The sequence below is a fragment of the Nerophis lumbriciformis genome, linkage group LG11 (genome assembly GCF_033978685.3).
Source record: "Nerophis lumbriciformis linkage group LG11, RoL_Nlum_v2.1, whole genome shotgun sequence".
NCBI lineage: Eukaryota > Metazoa > Chordata > Actinopteri > Syngnathiformes > Syngnathidae > Nerophis > Nerophis lumbriciformis.
The window spans coordinates 42,633,805-42,653,327 of NC_084558.2; the positions used below are offsets into that span (position 1 = coordinate 42,633,805).

Consider the following 19,523-nt stretch of genomic DNA (forward strand, 5'->3'; position numbering starts at 1 on the left):
CTAACTTATCCTATGTCATCATGTTAACATTACCATGCTAACGTTTTATGCTGGCATTTTAGCTAATTCGATTCAACCTAAATATCATGGCTTTTGATACCTGTAACCATCCTACAAGTATATTAAGTTTCCCTATGTTGTCATGCTAATATTAGCATGCTAACGTTTTATGCTAGCATTTTAGCTCATTTTATTTGTTTATACTTAAACATCATGGCTTTTTATACTTGGCGCCAACTTAGAAGTAAGCTAACATGTTCTATGTCATCATGCTAACATTACCATGCTATCGTTTTATGCTGGCATTTTAGCTAATTCGATTCAACCTAAATATCATGGCTTTTGATACCTGTAACCATCCTACAAGTATATTAAGTTTTCCTATGTTGTCATGCTAATATTAGCATGCTAACGTTTTATGCTAGCATTTTAGCTCATTTGATTCGTTTATACTTAAACATCATGGCTTTTGATACCTGTAACCATCCTAGAAGTATATTAAGTTTTCCTATGTTGTCATGCTAACATTAGCATGCTAACGTTTAATATTGGCATTTTATCTAATTAGATTTGTTTTAACTTAAACATCATGTTTTTTTATACTTGGCACCATCTTAGAAGTAACATTACCATGCTAACGTTCTATGCTAGCAGTTTAGCTAATTAGAATCGTTTGAACCTAAACATCATGGCTTTTGACTCTTGGCGCCATCTCAGAAGTAGGCTAACTTATCCTATGTCATCATGCAAACATGAATATGCTAGAATTTTATGCTACAATTTGAACTAATCTGATTTGTTTTAACTTGAATATCATGGCTTTTTGATACCTGGCTTCATCTCAGAGGCATGCTCACTTTTCCTATGTTATCATGCTAACGTTATTAGCAGTGTTAGCTTTTAAACAAATAAGATTAACTAAAATGCTAGCATAAAACATTAGCATGCTAAAATTTTAGCTCATTTAAATAAAGCATTATTACATGATGTTAGTATTTTAGATCATTTTATTCTTTTAAATCTAAACCAAAAATCTTGGCTTTTGATGCTTGGACATATCTTAGAAGTATACTAACTTCCATCCATCCATTTTTCTACAGCTTGTCTCTCTCGGGGCCACGGCGGCGCGTGAGCCTATCCCAGCTGCACTCGGGGAGGAAGACGGGGTACAGCCTGGACAAATCGCCACCTCATGTAAGCTAGCTTTTCCTATGTTACCATGCTAACGTTAGTTAGCAACGTTAGCTTTTAAATGAATACAATTAGCTAAAATGCTAACATAAAACGTTAGCATGCTAACAATTTATTCCAGTGTTTGAGCTTATTAATACAATTTTAGTATGCTAACATTAGTTGGCAAAGTTAGTGTTTAAACAAATTAAATGAGCTAAAATGCTATCATAAAACATTAGCATGCTAAAATTAGCATAAAATTAGAATGCTTACATTTTATAACATTTTAGCTAATTTAACTAAAATGTTAGCATACTAATGTTTTATTTATGCTAGCATTTTAGTTAATTTAACTAAAAGTTAGCATAATAATGTTTTATGTTAGTATTATAGCTAAATGTATTTGTTTAAACCTAAAAATCCTGGCTTTCAATACTTAGCGTCATTTTAGACTTATGCTAACTCCTTCTGTGTTAGCATGCTAACGCTTTATGCTAGCTTTTTTGCACATTTTATTCATATAAACCTAAAAATCCTGGCTTTTAATACTTAGCTCCATCTTAGAAGTATGTTAACTCCTCCTGTGTTAGCATGCTTACGTATTATGTTAGCATTTTTGCGCATTTTATTCGTATAAACCTAAAAATCCTGGCTTTCAATACCCAGCTCCATCTTAGAAGTATGCTAACTCCTCCTGTGTTAGCATGCTAACGTTTTATGCTAACATTTTTGCTCGTTTTGTTCGAATAAACCTAAAAATCCTGACTTTCAATACTTAGCTCCATCTCAGACTTATGCTAGCTCCTCCTGTGTTAGCATGCTTACGTATTATGTTAGCATTTTTGCACATTTTATTCGTATAAACCTAAAAATCCTGGCTTTCAATACTTAGCTCCATCTTAGACATATGCTAACTCCTCCTGTGTTAGCATGCTAACGTTTTATGTTAGCATTTTTGCACATTTTATTCGTATAAACCAAAAGATCCTGGCTTTCAATACTTAGCTCCATCTTAGAAGTATGCTAACTTCTCCTCTGTCAGCATGCAAATGTTTTATGCTAACATTTTTGCTAGTTTTATTTGTATAAACCTAAAAATCCTGACTTTCAATACTTAGCTCCATCTCAGACCTATGCTAACTCCTCCTGTGTTAGCATGCTAACGTTTTATGTTAGCATTTTTGCACATTTTATTCGTATAAACCTGAAAATCCTGGCTTTCAATACCTAGCTCCATCTTAGAAGTATGCTAACTCCTCCTATGTTAGCATGCTAACATTTTATGTTAGCATTTTTACACATTGTATTCGTAAAAACCTAAAAATCCTGGCTTTCAATACTTAGCTCCATCTTAGACTTATGCTAACTCCTCCTGTGTTAGCATGTTAACGTTTTATGCTAGCTTTTTTGCTAATCGTATTCGTCAAAGTGTTAAACTCATTGAAAACAAAGACTTTTATGCTACTATTTGCAAATAAATTATGTAATTTAGGTGACATTTGCGGTAAATGTTCTGCAAACATTCCATGAGATTAGCAAAAATTGATTGATTGAAACTTTTATTAGTAGATTGCACAGTACAGTACATATTCCGTACAATTGACCACTAAATGGTAACACCCGAATAAGTTTTTCAACTTGTTTAAGTCGGGGTCCACGTTTATCAATTCATTGGTAAAGACGACATCACGCTTCAACACATCAAGCCTTATCAGCCACCTGAAGCTATCTGAACAGAGCATCGTAGCTTTGGGTTATGATGATTAAAGATGTCCGATAATTTCTTTTTTGCAGATTTCGGATATTGTCCAACTCTTAATTACCGATTCCGATATCAACCGATACCGATATATACAGTCGTGGAATTAACACATTATTATGCCTAATTTTGTGATGCCCCGCTGGATGCATTAAACAATGTAACAAGGTTTTCCAAAAATAAATCAACTCAAGTTATGGAAAAAAGGGCCAACATGGCACTGCCATATTTATTATTGAAGTCACAAAGTGCATTCTTTTTTTTAGCATGCCTCAAAACAGCAGCTTGGAATTTGGGACATGCTCTCCCTGAGAGAGCATGAGGAGGTTGAGGTGGGCGGGGTTGAGGTGGGGGGGGTATATATTGTAGTGTCCCGGAAGAGTTAGTGCTGCAGGGGGTTCTGGGTATTTGTTCTGTTGTGTTTATGTTGTGTTGCGGTGCGGTGCGGATGTTCTCCCGAAATGTGTTTGTCATTCTTGTTTGGTGTGGGTTCACAGTGTGGCGCATATTTGTAATAGTGTTAAAGTTGTTTATACGGCCACCCTCAGTGTGACCTGTATGGCTGTTGACCAAGTATGCATTGCATTCACTTATGTGTGTGAAAAGCCGTAGATATTATGTGACTGGGCCGGCACGCAAAGGCAGTGCCTTTAAGGTTTATTGGCGCTCCGTACTTCTCCCTACGTCCGTGTACCACTCCGTACAGCGGCGTTTTTAAAAGTCAGGAATTTTACTTTTTGAAACAGATACCGATAATTTCCGATATTAGATTTTAAAGCATTTATCGGCCGATAATATCGGCAGTCCGATGTTATCGGACATCTCTACTTATCAGCCACCTGAAGCTATCTGAACAGAGCATCTTAGCTTTGGGTTATGATCACGAGGGATGTCCGATAATGGCTTTTTGCCGATATCCGATATTCCGATATTGTCCAGCTCTTTAATTACCGATACCGATATCAACCGATATATACAGTCGTGAAATTAACACATTATTATGCCTAATTTGGACAACCAGGTATGGTGAAGATAAGGTCCTTTTTTTTTTAAATAATACAATAAAATAAGATAAATAAATAAAAACATTTTCTTGAATAAAAAAGAAAGTAAAACAATATAAAAACAGTTACATAGAAACTAGTAATTAATGAAAATGAGTCAAATTAACTGTTAAAGGTTAGTACTATTGGTGGACCGCAATCATGTGTGCTTACGGACTGTATCCCTTGCAGACTGTATTGATATATATTGATATATAATGTAGGAACCAGAATATTAATAACAGAAAGAAACAACCCTTTTGTGTGAATGAGTGTAAATGGGGGAGGGAGGTTTTTTGGGTTGGTGTACTAATTGTAAGTGTATCTGGTGTTTTTTATGTTGATTTAATAAAATAAATTAAAAAAACACACACAAAAAAACCGATACCGATAATAAAAAAAACTATATCGATCATTTCCGATATTACATTTTAAAGTATTTATCGCTCGATAATATCGGCAGGCCGATATTATCTTATTTGTCTTAATGGCTGGACAAGACAGATGTAACATTTAAATAAATAAATGTTGGGGGTGGGGGGTTTAATCGATTTTTGATTATTTACTTTTTGTATCAATTAAGGATCGTTACAAATAAGAATCGCAATTCATAGTTCCAAAATTTATTTTGACACTTTCTGATACTTTTCAAAATAAAGGGGATGACAAAAACAATAATTATTGGCTTAATTTTATTTTAGTTGAAATCAAGCAAAATGTTAGTTAGCTGGTTAGCAAAAAAAAAGGAAGACAAATCCACATGTTAGCATGTTGGAAGTGCGAGTGTTGGCCAAAGAAGCGGCGGCAGAAGAAGAAGAGAGTGTTCCCGGGGCGCGTCCACCGCTGCTGCTCACTGCTCCCCTCACCTCCCAGGGGGTGATAAATGGTAAATGGGTTATACCTGTATAGCGCTTTTCTACCTTCAAGGTACTCAAAGCGCTTTGACACTATTTCCACATTCACCCATTCACACACACATTCACACACTGATGGCGGGAGCTGCCAAGCAAGGCCCTAACCACGACCCATCAGGAGCAAGGGTGAAGTGTCTTGCTCAAGGACACAACGGACGTGACGAGGTTGGTGGGGATCGAACCAGGAACTCTCAGGTTGCTGACACGGCCACTCTCCCAACTGCGCCACGCTGTCCCTTAGGGCCGTGATCAAGGGTGACGAGTCAAATGCAGAGAATAATTTCACCACACCTAGTGTGTGACAATCATTGGTACTTTAGTTAAAGTTAAGTTAAAGTACCAATGATTGTCACACACACACTAGGTGTGTCATGTCTGTGTAATCATGTTTTGTTTTAAGTCATGTTTTGTTTAGTTATAGGACTCTTTAGTTTCTGTCTTTTCACTCCCTTGTCTTGTTTCCATGATTACCCCATTAGTTTCACCTGTTCCACGTTTGGACTCATTGTGCACTCTTGATTGTCACCATAGCAACCCATTAGTTTTCACCTGTCACGTCACGCACCTGTTTCACGTTTTGAGTCACGCACCTGTTTTCTTTAATCATGTCTGTAGTATTTAAGTTCAGTGTTTTTCAGTTTGTCTTTCTGGTGACATCCTCACATTTATGCTCTGTCCATTCCTGACTCTTCTTTCCATGTCCATCCTTCATGCTACTATTTTTGTCCAAGCCAAGTACGTTTTTGTTCCATGTTTATAGTCTTTTTGGTTTCATAGTTTGTTCTCCGCCATTGTGCGCGCCTTTTGTTTACTTCCTTTTTTTTGTAGTTATAGTCTTTAGATAAAAATGTACTTAAATTCCCGTCTCGCCCGAGCCAACTTTCCGTTGCATCCCAGAAAAACTAAACCCCAGGACGAAGTCTTGACAAGGTGTGGTGAAATTTGTCCTCTGCATTTGACCCATCCCCCTGTTCACCCCCTGGGAGGTGAGGGGAGCAGTGAGCAGCAGCGGTGGCCGCGCCCGGGAATCATTTTTGGTGATTCAACCCCCAATTCCAACCCTTGATGCTGAGTGCCAAGCAGGGAGGTAATGGCTCCCAAACATTCACTCCTCTTATAGACTCGATAATATGATATTGGAGCCTTGAAGGTTGGCCGATACCGATATCGATCCCATTCAATATCAACAGGCCGATATTATCGGACATCTCTAATGATGACAAAGCAAATTAGTGTCAAGTTTGATAACAACGCATTTTATTTTCTCGACATGCAGAGTCCGATGGAAAAGCAACCACAAAAAGGAGGGCGTAGAAAAGAAAGTGCGACACTAATGGTCCTTAAAAAAAAAAAAAAAAGAGGTGACACAAAGCAGATCGCTCATGCTAGAAATGTGACTCTGTTCTTGTTTATTCCTCGGTTTGGATGCGAGTGCTTGAAAAAGGCCTCCCTGGCGGTCTTGTGTTTGGGCTCTCAGAGGAAACGTCTGCCTCGTGTCAGCCGCCGGTGTGGATTACCTGCGGGTGGCGCCGTGATGAACGGGCCGCCGCCGCCGCTTGAAGTGTTCACGGGCGGGGAGGCGTCGTTGCGTGTAAGACCCTCCGGCCCGCGGCTTCCACTTTGTCACCACGTCGCCACGCCCGCTTTTGGGCCCGGCGGGACCTCCCGAGCCGCTTGATTTATTGTCGCAAAGCCAAGTAGGAGTCGTAACCTCCGCGCTGGGCCGTAATAAAGCGGCGGGTGACAAATGACTTGTTTCAAGCGGGCTGTTGTTTTATCATCACACTGTGCACAAGCATGATGGATAAGCTGCAGGCCTCGCTTGTTTGCATGAGCGCACGGCGCCGCCAAAGCAAACACGTGCGCGGCTAAAAAAAATAAAAAAAAGTGAAAAATGCGGCGACATAATTCTGCAAGTTCGCGCCGGGGTGAGACCGGCGATGATGGAGGACAAATAAAAACGAGAGCTTCGCGGCAGATAAACGAGCTGACAGGACGCGTGACGTAAGTTAAGTTAAGTTACCTACTCAGTGGCCTAGTGGTTAGAGTGTCCGCCCTGAGATGGGTAGGTCGTGAGTTCAAACCCCGGCCGAGTCATACCAAAGACTATAAAAATGGGACCCATTACCTCCCTGCTTGGGACTCAGCATCAAGGGTTGGAATTGGGGGGTTAAATCATCAAAAAGTATTCCCGGGCGCGGCCACCGCTGCTGCTCACTGCTCCCCTCACCTCCCAGGGGGTGATCAAGGGTGATGGGTCAAATGCAGAGGACACATTTCACCACACCTAGTGTGTGTGTGACAATCATTGGTACATTAGCTTAACTTTAAAATAAGTACAATACTTACAGTATTAACACTTTTTAGGGCGCAACAACACAAAAGCAAATAACACACTATAATCTATACAATACTGCCCTCTAATGTTTTGGAATTGTAACTGCAATTGAGACTCAGTAATGTGATACACGCAAAACATAACAACTGGACAGCAGCTATCAAAATAAAATGTTCTAACATTGCACAGTAAGATTCCTGTTGATATCGAATGGGATCGATATCGGTATTGGCCAACTTTCAAGGCTCCAATATCATATTATCGAGTCTATAAAAGGAGTGAATGTTTGGGAGCCATTACCTCCCTCCTTGGTACTCAGCATCAAGGGTTGGAATTGGGGGTTAAATCACCAAAAATTATTCCCGGGCGCGGCCACCGCTGCTGCTCACTGCTCCCCTCACCTCCCAGGGGGTGATCAAGGGTGATGGGTCAAATGCAGAGGACACATTTCACCACACCTAGTGTGTGTGTGACTATCAGTGGTACTTTAACTTAACTTTAACTAAAGTACCAATGATTGTCACACACTAGGTGTGGTGAAATTATTCTCTGCATTTGACCCGTCACCCTTGATCACAGCCCTAGGGGACGGCGTGGCGCTGTTGGGAGAGTGGCCGTGTCAGCAACCAGAGGGTTCCTGGTTCGATCCCCACCAACCTCGTCACGTCCGTTGTGTCCTTGAGCAAGACACGTCACCCTTGCTCCTGATGGTGGTTAGGGCCTTGCATGGCAGCTCCCGCCATCAGGAACAGAAGTTAGAAAAGCGCTATACAAGTATAACCCATTTTACCATTTACCATTTATCACCCCCTGGGAGGTGAGGGGAGCACTGAGCAGCAGCGGTGGCCGCGCCCCGGGAACACTCTCTTCTTCTTCTGCCGCCGCTTCTTTGGCCAACACTCGCACTTCCAACATGCTAACATGTGGATTTGTCTTGCTTTTTTTTTTGCTAACCAGCTAACTAACATTTTGCTTGATTTCAACTAAAATAAAATGAAGCCAATAATTGATTTTTTTTTGTCATCCCCTTTATTTTGAAAAGTATCAGAAAGTGTCAAAATAAATTTTGGAACTATTAAGGGTGGCAAAAAAAATATTTTTGAATGAATTGCGACTCTTATTTGTAACGATCCTTAATTGATACAAAAAATAAATAATACAAAATCGATTAAACCCCCTCCCTAAACATTTATTTATTTATATTTTACGTCTGTCTTGTCCAGCCATTAAGACAAATCATATTGTAGATGTAGATGATCCATATCTGCTGTACCAATTTAAGTTAAAGTTCAAGTACCAATGATCTTCACACACACACTAGGTGTAGCGAAATTATTCTCTGCATTTGACCCATCACCCTTGATCACCCCCTGGGAGGTGAGGGGAGCAGTGAGCAGCAGGGTTGGCCACGCCCCGGGAACACTCTCTTCTTCTTCTGCCTCCGCTTCTTTAGCCAACCCTCGCACTTCCAACATGCTAACATGTGGATTTGTCTTGCTTTTTTGCTAACTAGCTAACTAACATTTTGTTTGATTTCAACTAACCAACTAACTAAGCAAGCTAGCTAACTAACTAACGTTTATCTAAATGTATCTTCTCAACTGCTGTAGCTAACTAGCTAAAAATATTCTACATATTTAAAAAAAAAAAAAATGTAACTAACTACAAAAATTGGTGTACAAACAGTGATTAAAAAAAGCCACATTTAACATTGTTGAAGCAACATTTAGTTAGTTAGTTAATTAGTTGAAATCAAGCAAAATGTTAGTTCCCTTTTTTTTTACGTTGCAAAGACTCATGGGAAGAAGCATTTTACACACCATTTTTTGCATCTCGCTCGTGAGTGGGTTGGTTGGTTGCAATGACACTTAGAAGCTAGCTAGTTGGTTAGTGGCAAAGAAGCAAGGTTACAACAACAAAAATCTTTTTCACCGTACTTCTTTGCCATCGCAACGGAAAACCTAACTAACTAGCTAGCACTCGCACTTCCAACATGCTAACATGTGGATTTGTCTTGCTTTTTTGCTATCTAGTTAACCGCCATTGCAACGTAAAACCTAACTAACTAGCTAACTAACTAGCTAGCTTGTGTGTGTCATTGCAACTAACCAACTCACTAACTAATAACTAAGTAAGATGCAAAAAATGGTCTGTAAAATGCTCTTTGCAACTGGGGGGGGGAAAAAACTTTGAACTACCATTTTGCTTGATTTCAACTAACTAACTAGCAAATTAATGTAAAACAACATTTCACATTATACAGGTTACAAAAACAACTAATTAGAACACTGGTTTAGTAACAGTGATCAAAACTTAATTTTTCACCTTACTTCTTTGCCCCTAACTAACTAGCAAGCTTACATATGTCATTGCAACTAACCAACTAACCAACTCACTAACTAATAACTAAGTGGGATGCAAAAACGGTCCGTAAAATGTTCTTCCCATGAATGTTTGCAACGGAAAAAACTGTGAACTAACATTTTGCTTGATTTCAACTAACTACCTACTTACCTAATTAACTAACTACATAACTAATATTTATCTAAATGTAACTTCTCAACTGATGTAGCTAACTATCTAACAAATTAATGTAAAACAACATTTCGCATTCTACATATTTGCAGGTTAAAAACAACTAACTAGAACACTAGTTCAGTAACAGTTATTGAAATAAAAAATTTCACCTTCCTTCTTTGCCCCTAACTAACTAGTGAGCTTATATGTGGCATTGCAACTAACCAACTCACTAACTAATAAGTGAGATGCAAAAAAAGGTCTGTAAAATGCTCTTCCCATGAATGTTTGCAACAGAAAAAACTGTGAACTAACAGTTTGCTTGATTTCAACTAACTAACTAATATGTATCTAAATGTAACTTCTCAACTGCTGTAGCTAACTGGCTAACAAATTAATGTAAAACATTTCACATTATACATATTTACAGGTTAAAAAACAACTAACCAGAACACTGGTTTAGTAACAGTGGTCGAAAATAAACTTTTCATCTTGCTTATTTACCCCTAACTAACTAGTGAGCTTATATGTGGCATTGCAACTAACTAACTCACTAACTTATAACTAAGTGAGATGCAAAAAATGGTCTGTAAAATGCTCTTCCCATGAATGTTTGCAACGGAAAAAACTGTGAACTAACATTTTTGCTTGATTTCAACTAACCAACTAACTAATATGTATATAAATGTAACTTCTCAACTGCTGTAGCTCACTAGCTAACACAATGTAAAACATTTCGCATTATACATATTTACAGGTTAAAAAAACAACTAACCAGAACACTGGTTTAGTAACAGTGGTTGAAAATAAACGTTTCACCTTGCTTATTTGCCCCAACTAACTAGCTATCTTATACATGCCATTGCAAGTAACCAACTCGCTAACTAATAACTAAGTGAGATGCAAAAAATGGTCTATAAAATGCTCTTCCCATGAGTCTTTGCAACGGAAAAAGCTGTGAACTAACATTTTGCTTGATTTCAACTAACTAACTAGTGAGCAAGCTAGCTAACTAACTAACGTTTATCTAAATGTAACTTCTCAACTGCTGTAGCTAAATACATAACAATTAATGTAAAACAACATTTTGCATTCTACATATTTGCAGGTTAAAAAAAACTACTAACTAAAAAATTGTTTCCAAACAGTGATAAACATGACTGTTCACCTTGCTTCTTTGCCACTAACTAATTAGCTAGCTTCTAAGTGTCATTGCAACCAACCAACCAACCAACCCACTCACGAAGGAGATGCAAAAAATGGTCTGTAAAATGCTCTTCCCATGAGTCTTTGCAACGTAAAAAACAAACAAACTGTGAACTAACATTTTGCTTGATTTCAACTAATTAACTAACTAAATGTTGCTTCAGTTTTTTCCGTTGCAAAGACTCATGGTAAGAACTATTTAGTACTATTTATGTATATTTACAAGTTAAAAAAAAAAAAAAAAACTAGATAATTGGTTAAGGAACAGTGATCGAAACATAATCTTTCACCTTACTTATTTGCTACTAACAAACTATCTAGCTTATTTGTGTCATTAAAATGAACAAACTGACTACTTAACAAAGTAAGATGCAAAAATAGCTCTTCCCTTGAGTCTTTGCAACAGAACAACTATAAACTAACATTTTTGCTTAATTTCAACTAGCTGGTTAACTAACTAACCAACTAGCATCTTTGCAAGCAACAATGTTCTACAAACTCATGTTTTGCATTTGCAACCAACAAACTAATTGTGATTATAAGATAACCTCTCACCTTAAGTCCAACTATGTAGCCAGCTAACTAACTAATACTAACTAATGAGCAACTTTTAACTAGCTAATAATGATCAAAACATAACCTTTCATCCTGGATCTTTGCAGCTAACAAGTAAACAAACAGTGATCCAAACATAACATGTTGCTGTTCAACTAATTACAGTGATTATTAACTAACCAACTCACTAACTAACTAACTAACTGCTATCACAGCAAAATATAATTCCATGTGTCTGTGGAGCTAACTAACAAGCGAACAGAGATCAAAACAAAAACTCTAATGTTCAGTATTTGCAACTGATAAACAAGTCAGTAATTAGCTAACTGGTTAAATGACTAAGAGTAATCAAAACTCCATGTGGCTTTTTTTTAACGAACCAATTTATCATCCAAACTTCACCTATCAACTAATGTCTTTGCAACTAACAATATAATGTCTTTGCAATTAACTAACTAACCATGGACATAACATTCACTTTTACCATGCATCTTTACAACTAACTAAATACTCCTTAATAAACTGTGATTAAAACAAACATTTGCATTGTTAATAGGTTAGCTGCAAAGACAGCTAACCTACTAACTAGGTAACTTGATCACTAACGGGGATGAAAACGAATGATTGAAGGATTTCTCGCGTTGTGCATTTGTAAAAGAAAGAAGAAAGTAAAGGAGGAAATAAAGAAAAAAGTCAAAAAAAATTAAGAAAGCAAAACAGAAGAAAAGAAAGAAAAAAGTAAAGTAAATAAAGAGTAAATAAAAACGAAAGAAAACGTTTTTTAAAAAGGGAGAAAGTAAAAGAAATAAGAAAAAACTCAGGAAGTAAAAAAGAAAATGTGTTTTGTTTCACAACATTTTCATACTTTCAAGACTTAATTTCTTCTTCTTTTTTCTTTCTTCTCTAACTTTTTTTTTAATGGAAGTGATCATGTGACCACTACTTAAAACTATACCATGAACTAGTACAACGTTACTATTACTGTACTATTAACTAATACAACTGTGTTATTATTATTTTACTATTGACTAGTACTATATTACTATTACTTTACTATTAACTAGTACATTAGTATTATATTACTATGAACTAGTAACACACTACTATTGTTTTACTATTAACTAGTAAAACATTACTATTAAATAGTACGACATTACTTTTAACTCGTACATTAGTATTATTATTTAACTATTGACTAGTAAAAAAAATATTACTTTACTGTTAACTAGTAAAACTTACTATTACTTTACTATTAACTATTTCACATATGTTATTATTTCACTATCAACTATTACATTTATATTACTTTACTATTAACTATATTAATATTGTACTATTAACTAGTACAGCATTATTATTAATGTACTAATAACTAGTACACTATTATTACACAATTACACTATTATGTTGTACATTACTTTACTATTAACTATATTAATATTGTACTATTAACTAGTACAGCATTATTATTAATGTACTTAGAACTAGTACACTATTATTACACAATTACACTATTATGTTGTACATTACTTTACGTTGCTATTATTTTACATTAACGAGTACAACATTACTTGACTATTAACTAGTACAACGTTACTATTACTTTACTAATAACTAGTACAACATTAATATTGCTTTACTATTACCTACTTCAACATTGGTATTACTTTACTGTTAACTAGGATAACATTACTCTTACATTACTGTTAAATAATACAGCATTTCTATAACTTTACTGTTAACTAGTACAACCATATAATGATTTCACTATTAACTATTACACCATTACTATTAATTTACTATTAACTAATTCAACATTACTATTATCTTGTACATTAATATTTATTTACTATTAACTGGTACAACATTACTTTATTAACTAATACAATATTAATATTGCTTTACTATTACCTACTTCAACATTGGTATTACTTTACTGTTAACTAGGACAATATTACTATTACTTTACTGTTAAATTGTACAACCAAATGATTATTTCACTATTAACTCGTACAACATTACTATTACTTCACTATTAACTAGTAAAAAATTACTATCACTTTACTATTAATTAGTACCTCAACATCATTATTTTACTATTAACTAGTACAACACTACAATTACTTTCCTGTTGACTAGTACAGCATTACTATTATTTTACAAATAACTAGTACAATATTACTATAACTTTACTATTAGCTAGTATAACATTACTATTGCTTTACTATTACTTCAACATTGGTATTACTTTACTGTTAACTAGGACAACATTACTATTATTTTGCTGTTAACTAGTACAACATGTCATTATTTCACTATTAACTAGCACAACATTACTATTACTTTACTATTAACTACTAAAACTTGACTATTGCTTTACTATTAATTAGTATCACTTCAACATTATTTTACTATTAACTAGTACAGCATTACAATTATTTTACTGTTAACTAGGACAACATTACTATTATTTTGCTGTTAACTAGTACAACTTGTCATTATTTCGCTATTAACTAGCACAACATTACTATTAATTTACTCTAAACTAGTAAAACTTGACTATTTCTTTACTATTAATTAGTACCACTTCAACATTATTTTACTATTAACTAGTACAGCATTACAATTACTTTGCTGTTGACTAGTACAACGTTACTATTACTTTACGAATAACTAGTACAATATTACTATAACTTTACTATTACCCTAATACAACATTACTATTGCTTTACTATTACTTACTTCAACATTGGTATTACTTTACTGTTAACTAGTACAACCATATCATTATTTCACTATTAGCTAGTACAACATTACTATTACTGTACTATTAACTAGTAAAACTTGACTATTAATTAGTACCACTACATCATTGTTTTACTATTAACTAGTACAACATTACTATTACTTTATGAATAACTACTACAATATGACTATTACTTTATCATTAACTAGTACAACATTGCTATTTTTTAAATATACTAGTACAGCCATACAATCAATATTATTTTACTATACTAATACAAATATACTATTATTTGACTGTAGTACTACAACTTTGCAATACTTTGCTGTAGAAGTACAAGCATACTATTAAAGTATTCCAGTTTATTGTAAAGAAGGCAGTAACATATGACTGCATGTCTTCAATGTTTTTTAAACGTAAATACACAAAAGTGTGAGAGTGAAATCTGGACTTTTATTCAATAAATAAACATGATGGACATATTTCATGTTACTTCAATTCATGCCACGTATTCATTGTCACGTAACATGTAAATAATGTATTTCACGTCACGTAACATGTAAATAATGTATTTCACGTCACGTAACATGTAAATAACATTCACACAGCATGTAAATAATATATTTCATGCACACAGAATGTAAATAATATATTTTTGATGTCACAAAAAATTTAAATAATATATTTTTGATGTCACAAAGAATGTAAATAATGTATTTTTATATGTCACAGTTCAATCATTTAAACTGTCTTCTTCTTATTATTTTAATTATTATAATTATAATCATTATTAATTATGAGTGTAAAACACCACAACCTTTTTCCTGTTTGTCATAAATTGTAATTATGTCATCTTTATTGAACATTTTGAAGTTTTTACACTGAAAGGGAATTTATTTTGAAAGGATTCTTATGAATTATTCTTTAGACTGACCCTTTTTTCAAGTCAATGAACTCTTCAGATGATATAAAAAGATGAGCTCATATATACAGTATAAGTGTGTTTATGTAAATTTGGGTAGGGGGGTCATATACATAAACACATTCTTGTTGAGGAAAACGATGAATGGTGAACAAATACAAATAAATAATAATAATAATAATCCTCCACGGCGTCTCATGGCGAGTGTTGCGTGTTATCCCTCTCCTCCTGACCTTTGACCCCGGCGGGATCAAGTGCTCAGAGAGCGTCAGTCATGCTCCTGGAGGCTGATGATCACATGATCTGCACACTCGTCGTCATAAAGACATTTCTATGACTAAATCATAACTCACGCTCTTTAATAGCTCTTTTACTTTACTTGCACATCCAAAAATAATACAGGAGTTTTTATTCATCTAAAATGTATTGTAGTGCAGTTTACAGATATACATGTTTATTATTTTCTTTAATTTCATAAATGATGTATATATATATATGTGTGTATATATGTATGTATATATATATATATATGTATGTATATGTATGTATATATATATATATATATATATATATACTGTATATATATACACATATACTGTGTGTGTGAGTGTATATATATATATATATATATATATATATATATATATATATATATATATATATATATATATATATATATATATATAAATATAAATATATATATTTGTATGTATATATATAATGTGAGTGTATATATTTGTGGTTCTTTTATAGTTGTGTAAAACAGTATATTTTCATATTTGCTTATTTAAGTATTGTTTCATTATATCATGCTTGTCCTTTTTTTCATTGTTTGTTTTATTAGATGAATTCTAAACTTCTTGTTGTTTTATTATACTTGTATATTGATAGATGTATATGCATTATTTTACTGTTTTAGAGCCGTTTGTGATATTTATTATGATTTGGTTATTTAACGCCACATTATGGCTATATCATTTTATATATAATATAAATAACTCGTCCAAACTGAATTATAGTACTTTCTCTGGAAACACTTCTTTAATTCAGTGCAGTTCAGTTTGTTTATTTTATTTTATTTAAGAAAACTTTTTTTTTAAATATATTTTATAGTTCAGTTTTATTTTGTGGTTATTTTATAGTATATTTTTAATATTTGCTTATCCAACAATACACGCCCCAGGTATTTTTCTATTTATATATTTTATATGCAATATTGCTTCATTTTACAACGCTTGTCTTATTTGATAACCTTTTGATACTTTATTATACTTTTAATATTTTACTGTATGGATCTGTTTCTAATATTTTCAATTATTTGCCTATTTAACACCACATTAGGGGTTTCATTTTATATATAATATAAATAATTAATCCAAAGTTAATTATATTACTTTTTCCAGAAATAGGTTTTTATATATTTAAAAAAAAAATCCATTTTATATTTCAGTTGTATTTTGTGTTTTTTTTGTAGTTGTGTGAAACAGTATATTTTGATTATTTTTCAATTATAAATGTCACAGGTATTATTGTATAAATATTTTACATGCAATATTACTTCCTTGTACCATGCTTGTTTCATTTGATATCATTTTTGTTTCTTTATTGAATATTTTACTATGTATAGCTATTTCTAATATTCTCAATTATTTGCTTATTTAATGCCACAATTTGGGTATCATTTTACATATAAAATAAATAATTCATACATAGTACTTTCTCCAGAAATACCTTTTCATTAATTTTTTTAAATGTGTTTTTTATTCATGTTGATTTTCATTTTTTTATTTTGAGGTTCTTATTTGTATAGTTGTGTAAAATAGTATGTTTATTCAGCTATACACGTCACAGATAGTATTTTATTCATATTTATTTGACAAAATATTGCTTCATTATACAATGCATGTTTTGTTTGATAACTTTTTGTTAATTTACTGTACTTTTAATGTATTACTGTTGTAGATCTCTTTGTAATATTTTCAATGTTTTGCTTCTTTAACGCCATATCATTTTCTATATAATACAGCACTCATAAGCACTGTTGCGTCATTAAACCATGTGTTTATTTTAATTTATTGATTTTTATTACATATTACTTTTTTTGCTACTTTTCCCCCACACTACAATTTTACTTTTTTTAACAGCATTTTTGTATTACAAAAACAACAGTGAAGTTGAGTTAATGCTCCACATTATTTTCTTTGTAATATTTGTAATTATATGCTGATTTAGCTACACATCAAGAGTATCCTATTTTATATATAATGCAGAGCAACGCCTTACATATGGTACTATTGATAAAAGCATTCATAACTTGACTTGTTGTCATTTTTAACATAGTACGAATACTGTAGTACATTTTGTTGATTACATTATCGATTATTTTAACAATCTATCGAGTAATCGGATAGATCACACTTCATAGGGGAAATGCGATCTGCAGGATTTGATAAACTTTCATTAGTTACAGTCTTTAAACGATTAATCGAAGCAACACAATATACATTTAAGTTTTTTTTTTCAAATAAAATTAATTGATTAATTGTAGCATGTGTTAGTTGTAATGACAATAACAAAAGTTAAGTTGCTGCACATTTACTACTTTACTGTTTTAGAGGTTGTTTTTTTTTTCATTATTTAGACTTTTTAACCTACAAACCAAAATATTAGGAATATCTGAGTGATTTGTGTGCGTGTGTGTGTGTGTGTGTGTGTGTGTGTGTGTGTGTGTGTGTGTGTGTGTGTGTTGTTTTGTCTTGATTGCACTTTTTTTTGCATCCCCCTCCTTTTTGTTTGTGTGTCTTGTTTTGTTTGTGTGTTTGTTAGTCAACACGTCGCACACTGACCTCCCCCCACGTTGCGTGTGACATCATCACGCAATGCGTGTCCTCTCTTGGCCCAGTGAACTAGCTGCAAGCGATGCACCGATTTAGCTGCCATCTATACAACACACACTTTGGCTGGGGAAGGGGTGTGTGTGGGTTGCACACACACACACACACACACACACACACACACACACACACACACACACACACACACACACACACACACACACACACACGTGCACGCGCACATAGAGTCAATTTTTTTTACAGTTTCCAAAATAAAACATTTAATTCTAGGCCTCTGATTCGTTGTTATTATATTCATATAATTATATAATTATTAATATTAAATTAATATTACATGACTATATCGGGAGCGTTCTGTGAGAGCAGACTATTGCGTGAGGAGTGTGCACGTCACATGCACCTGAGCGTGAGAGGGGTCACACGCACTCCCACCCGTCCACTGCGCATGCCCACACCCCTCCCCAAATATGACAGTGCATCACTTTTAAAAACAATGTTTGTACTCACGCTTGATAGTAATAACAAATATTAGGCCACCATTATTAGGTACATCACTTGAAAAATAATGGTTTTAAATGCCTTTAAAAGGCAACTATAATAATGCTGATAATATATGAAATATTAGATTTGTTGAAAATGTCTTCATGATGTACGAACAATTGTTACAATACGAATTTTTTTGTTTGTTTAGTTTTAATTATAAATAATACAACTCATAATGAAATGACCAGTGAAGTAGCTTTTATAAATATTTAATGTACTGTATACAATTTCGTAAAAAATAAATAGAGCGTTATTGATGGCCCAATACTTTTGTTTAAATATGTTGAAAATGTTTTAAAATATTAAAAACAAATATTTTCTCGTTTTATTGACATATATAATTACAATTGATAATAAAAGCAGTAAAAGTAGATTTTATAAGCTAAAGTGTTAGAAATATTTACTGTACAGTTTGTTAAAAATAAATGAAGAACGTCATTGATGGCCCAATACTTTTGCACTGCGTCTATTAAACATTCTTGTTCCATTTTAATAAAAAAAATATCACACTTAATATCCACAATTCTTGTCCAAAAATGTAACATTTTATTACTGAAATAAACACATGACACTGCATATTATAAATGTATGACTTTTTTTTTTTTTTTTTTTACTCTTTCTTGTTTTTTATTACAAAGTTTAAAATCAAAAAAAAGCTTCAAAGTGTTGAGATTTGCCAAAACTAATTAATAATATTAATAATAAAAACATGGTTATTTTGGAGTCATTTGTTCAACAACACGTGATCATGAGAATCCTGAGAGCAGATGTCCTGATTGAAGGTAAGAAGAACATAAATATTTTTCTCAAAAATGTCCGATAAACATACAAAAATAATCCTACCTTCACCGGGTTTGTTTGTTTTTTGTGTGTCTTTTTGAGTCTGTCTGCCGTTAACTCACCCCCCGGTTGGGGAAGTTCTCCAGCGGGTGTAAGACGGCGGCGGGAGGCC

General features: G+C 33.8%; 1 protein-coding gene across 1 annotated transcript in view; it reads right to left on the reverse strand.

Annotated features, from left to right (window-relative positions):
* Positions 1 to 16,719: 16,719 nt before the first annotated feature.
* Positions 16,720 to 19,523, reverse strand: part of foxd1 (forkhead box D1) — a 3,901-nt gene continuing 1,097 nt past the window's right edge. Inside the window, exon 1 of the mRNA XM_061966532.1 lies at positions 16,720 to 19,523. This exon is cut by the window's right edge and continues 1,097 nt beyond it. Coding sequence (XP_061822516.1) covers positions 19,465 to 19,523 — 59 coding nt within the window. The 3' untranslated portion in view covers positions 16,720 to 19,464.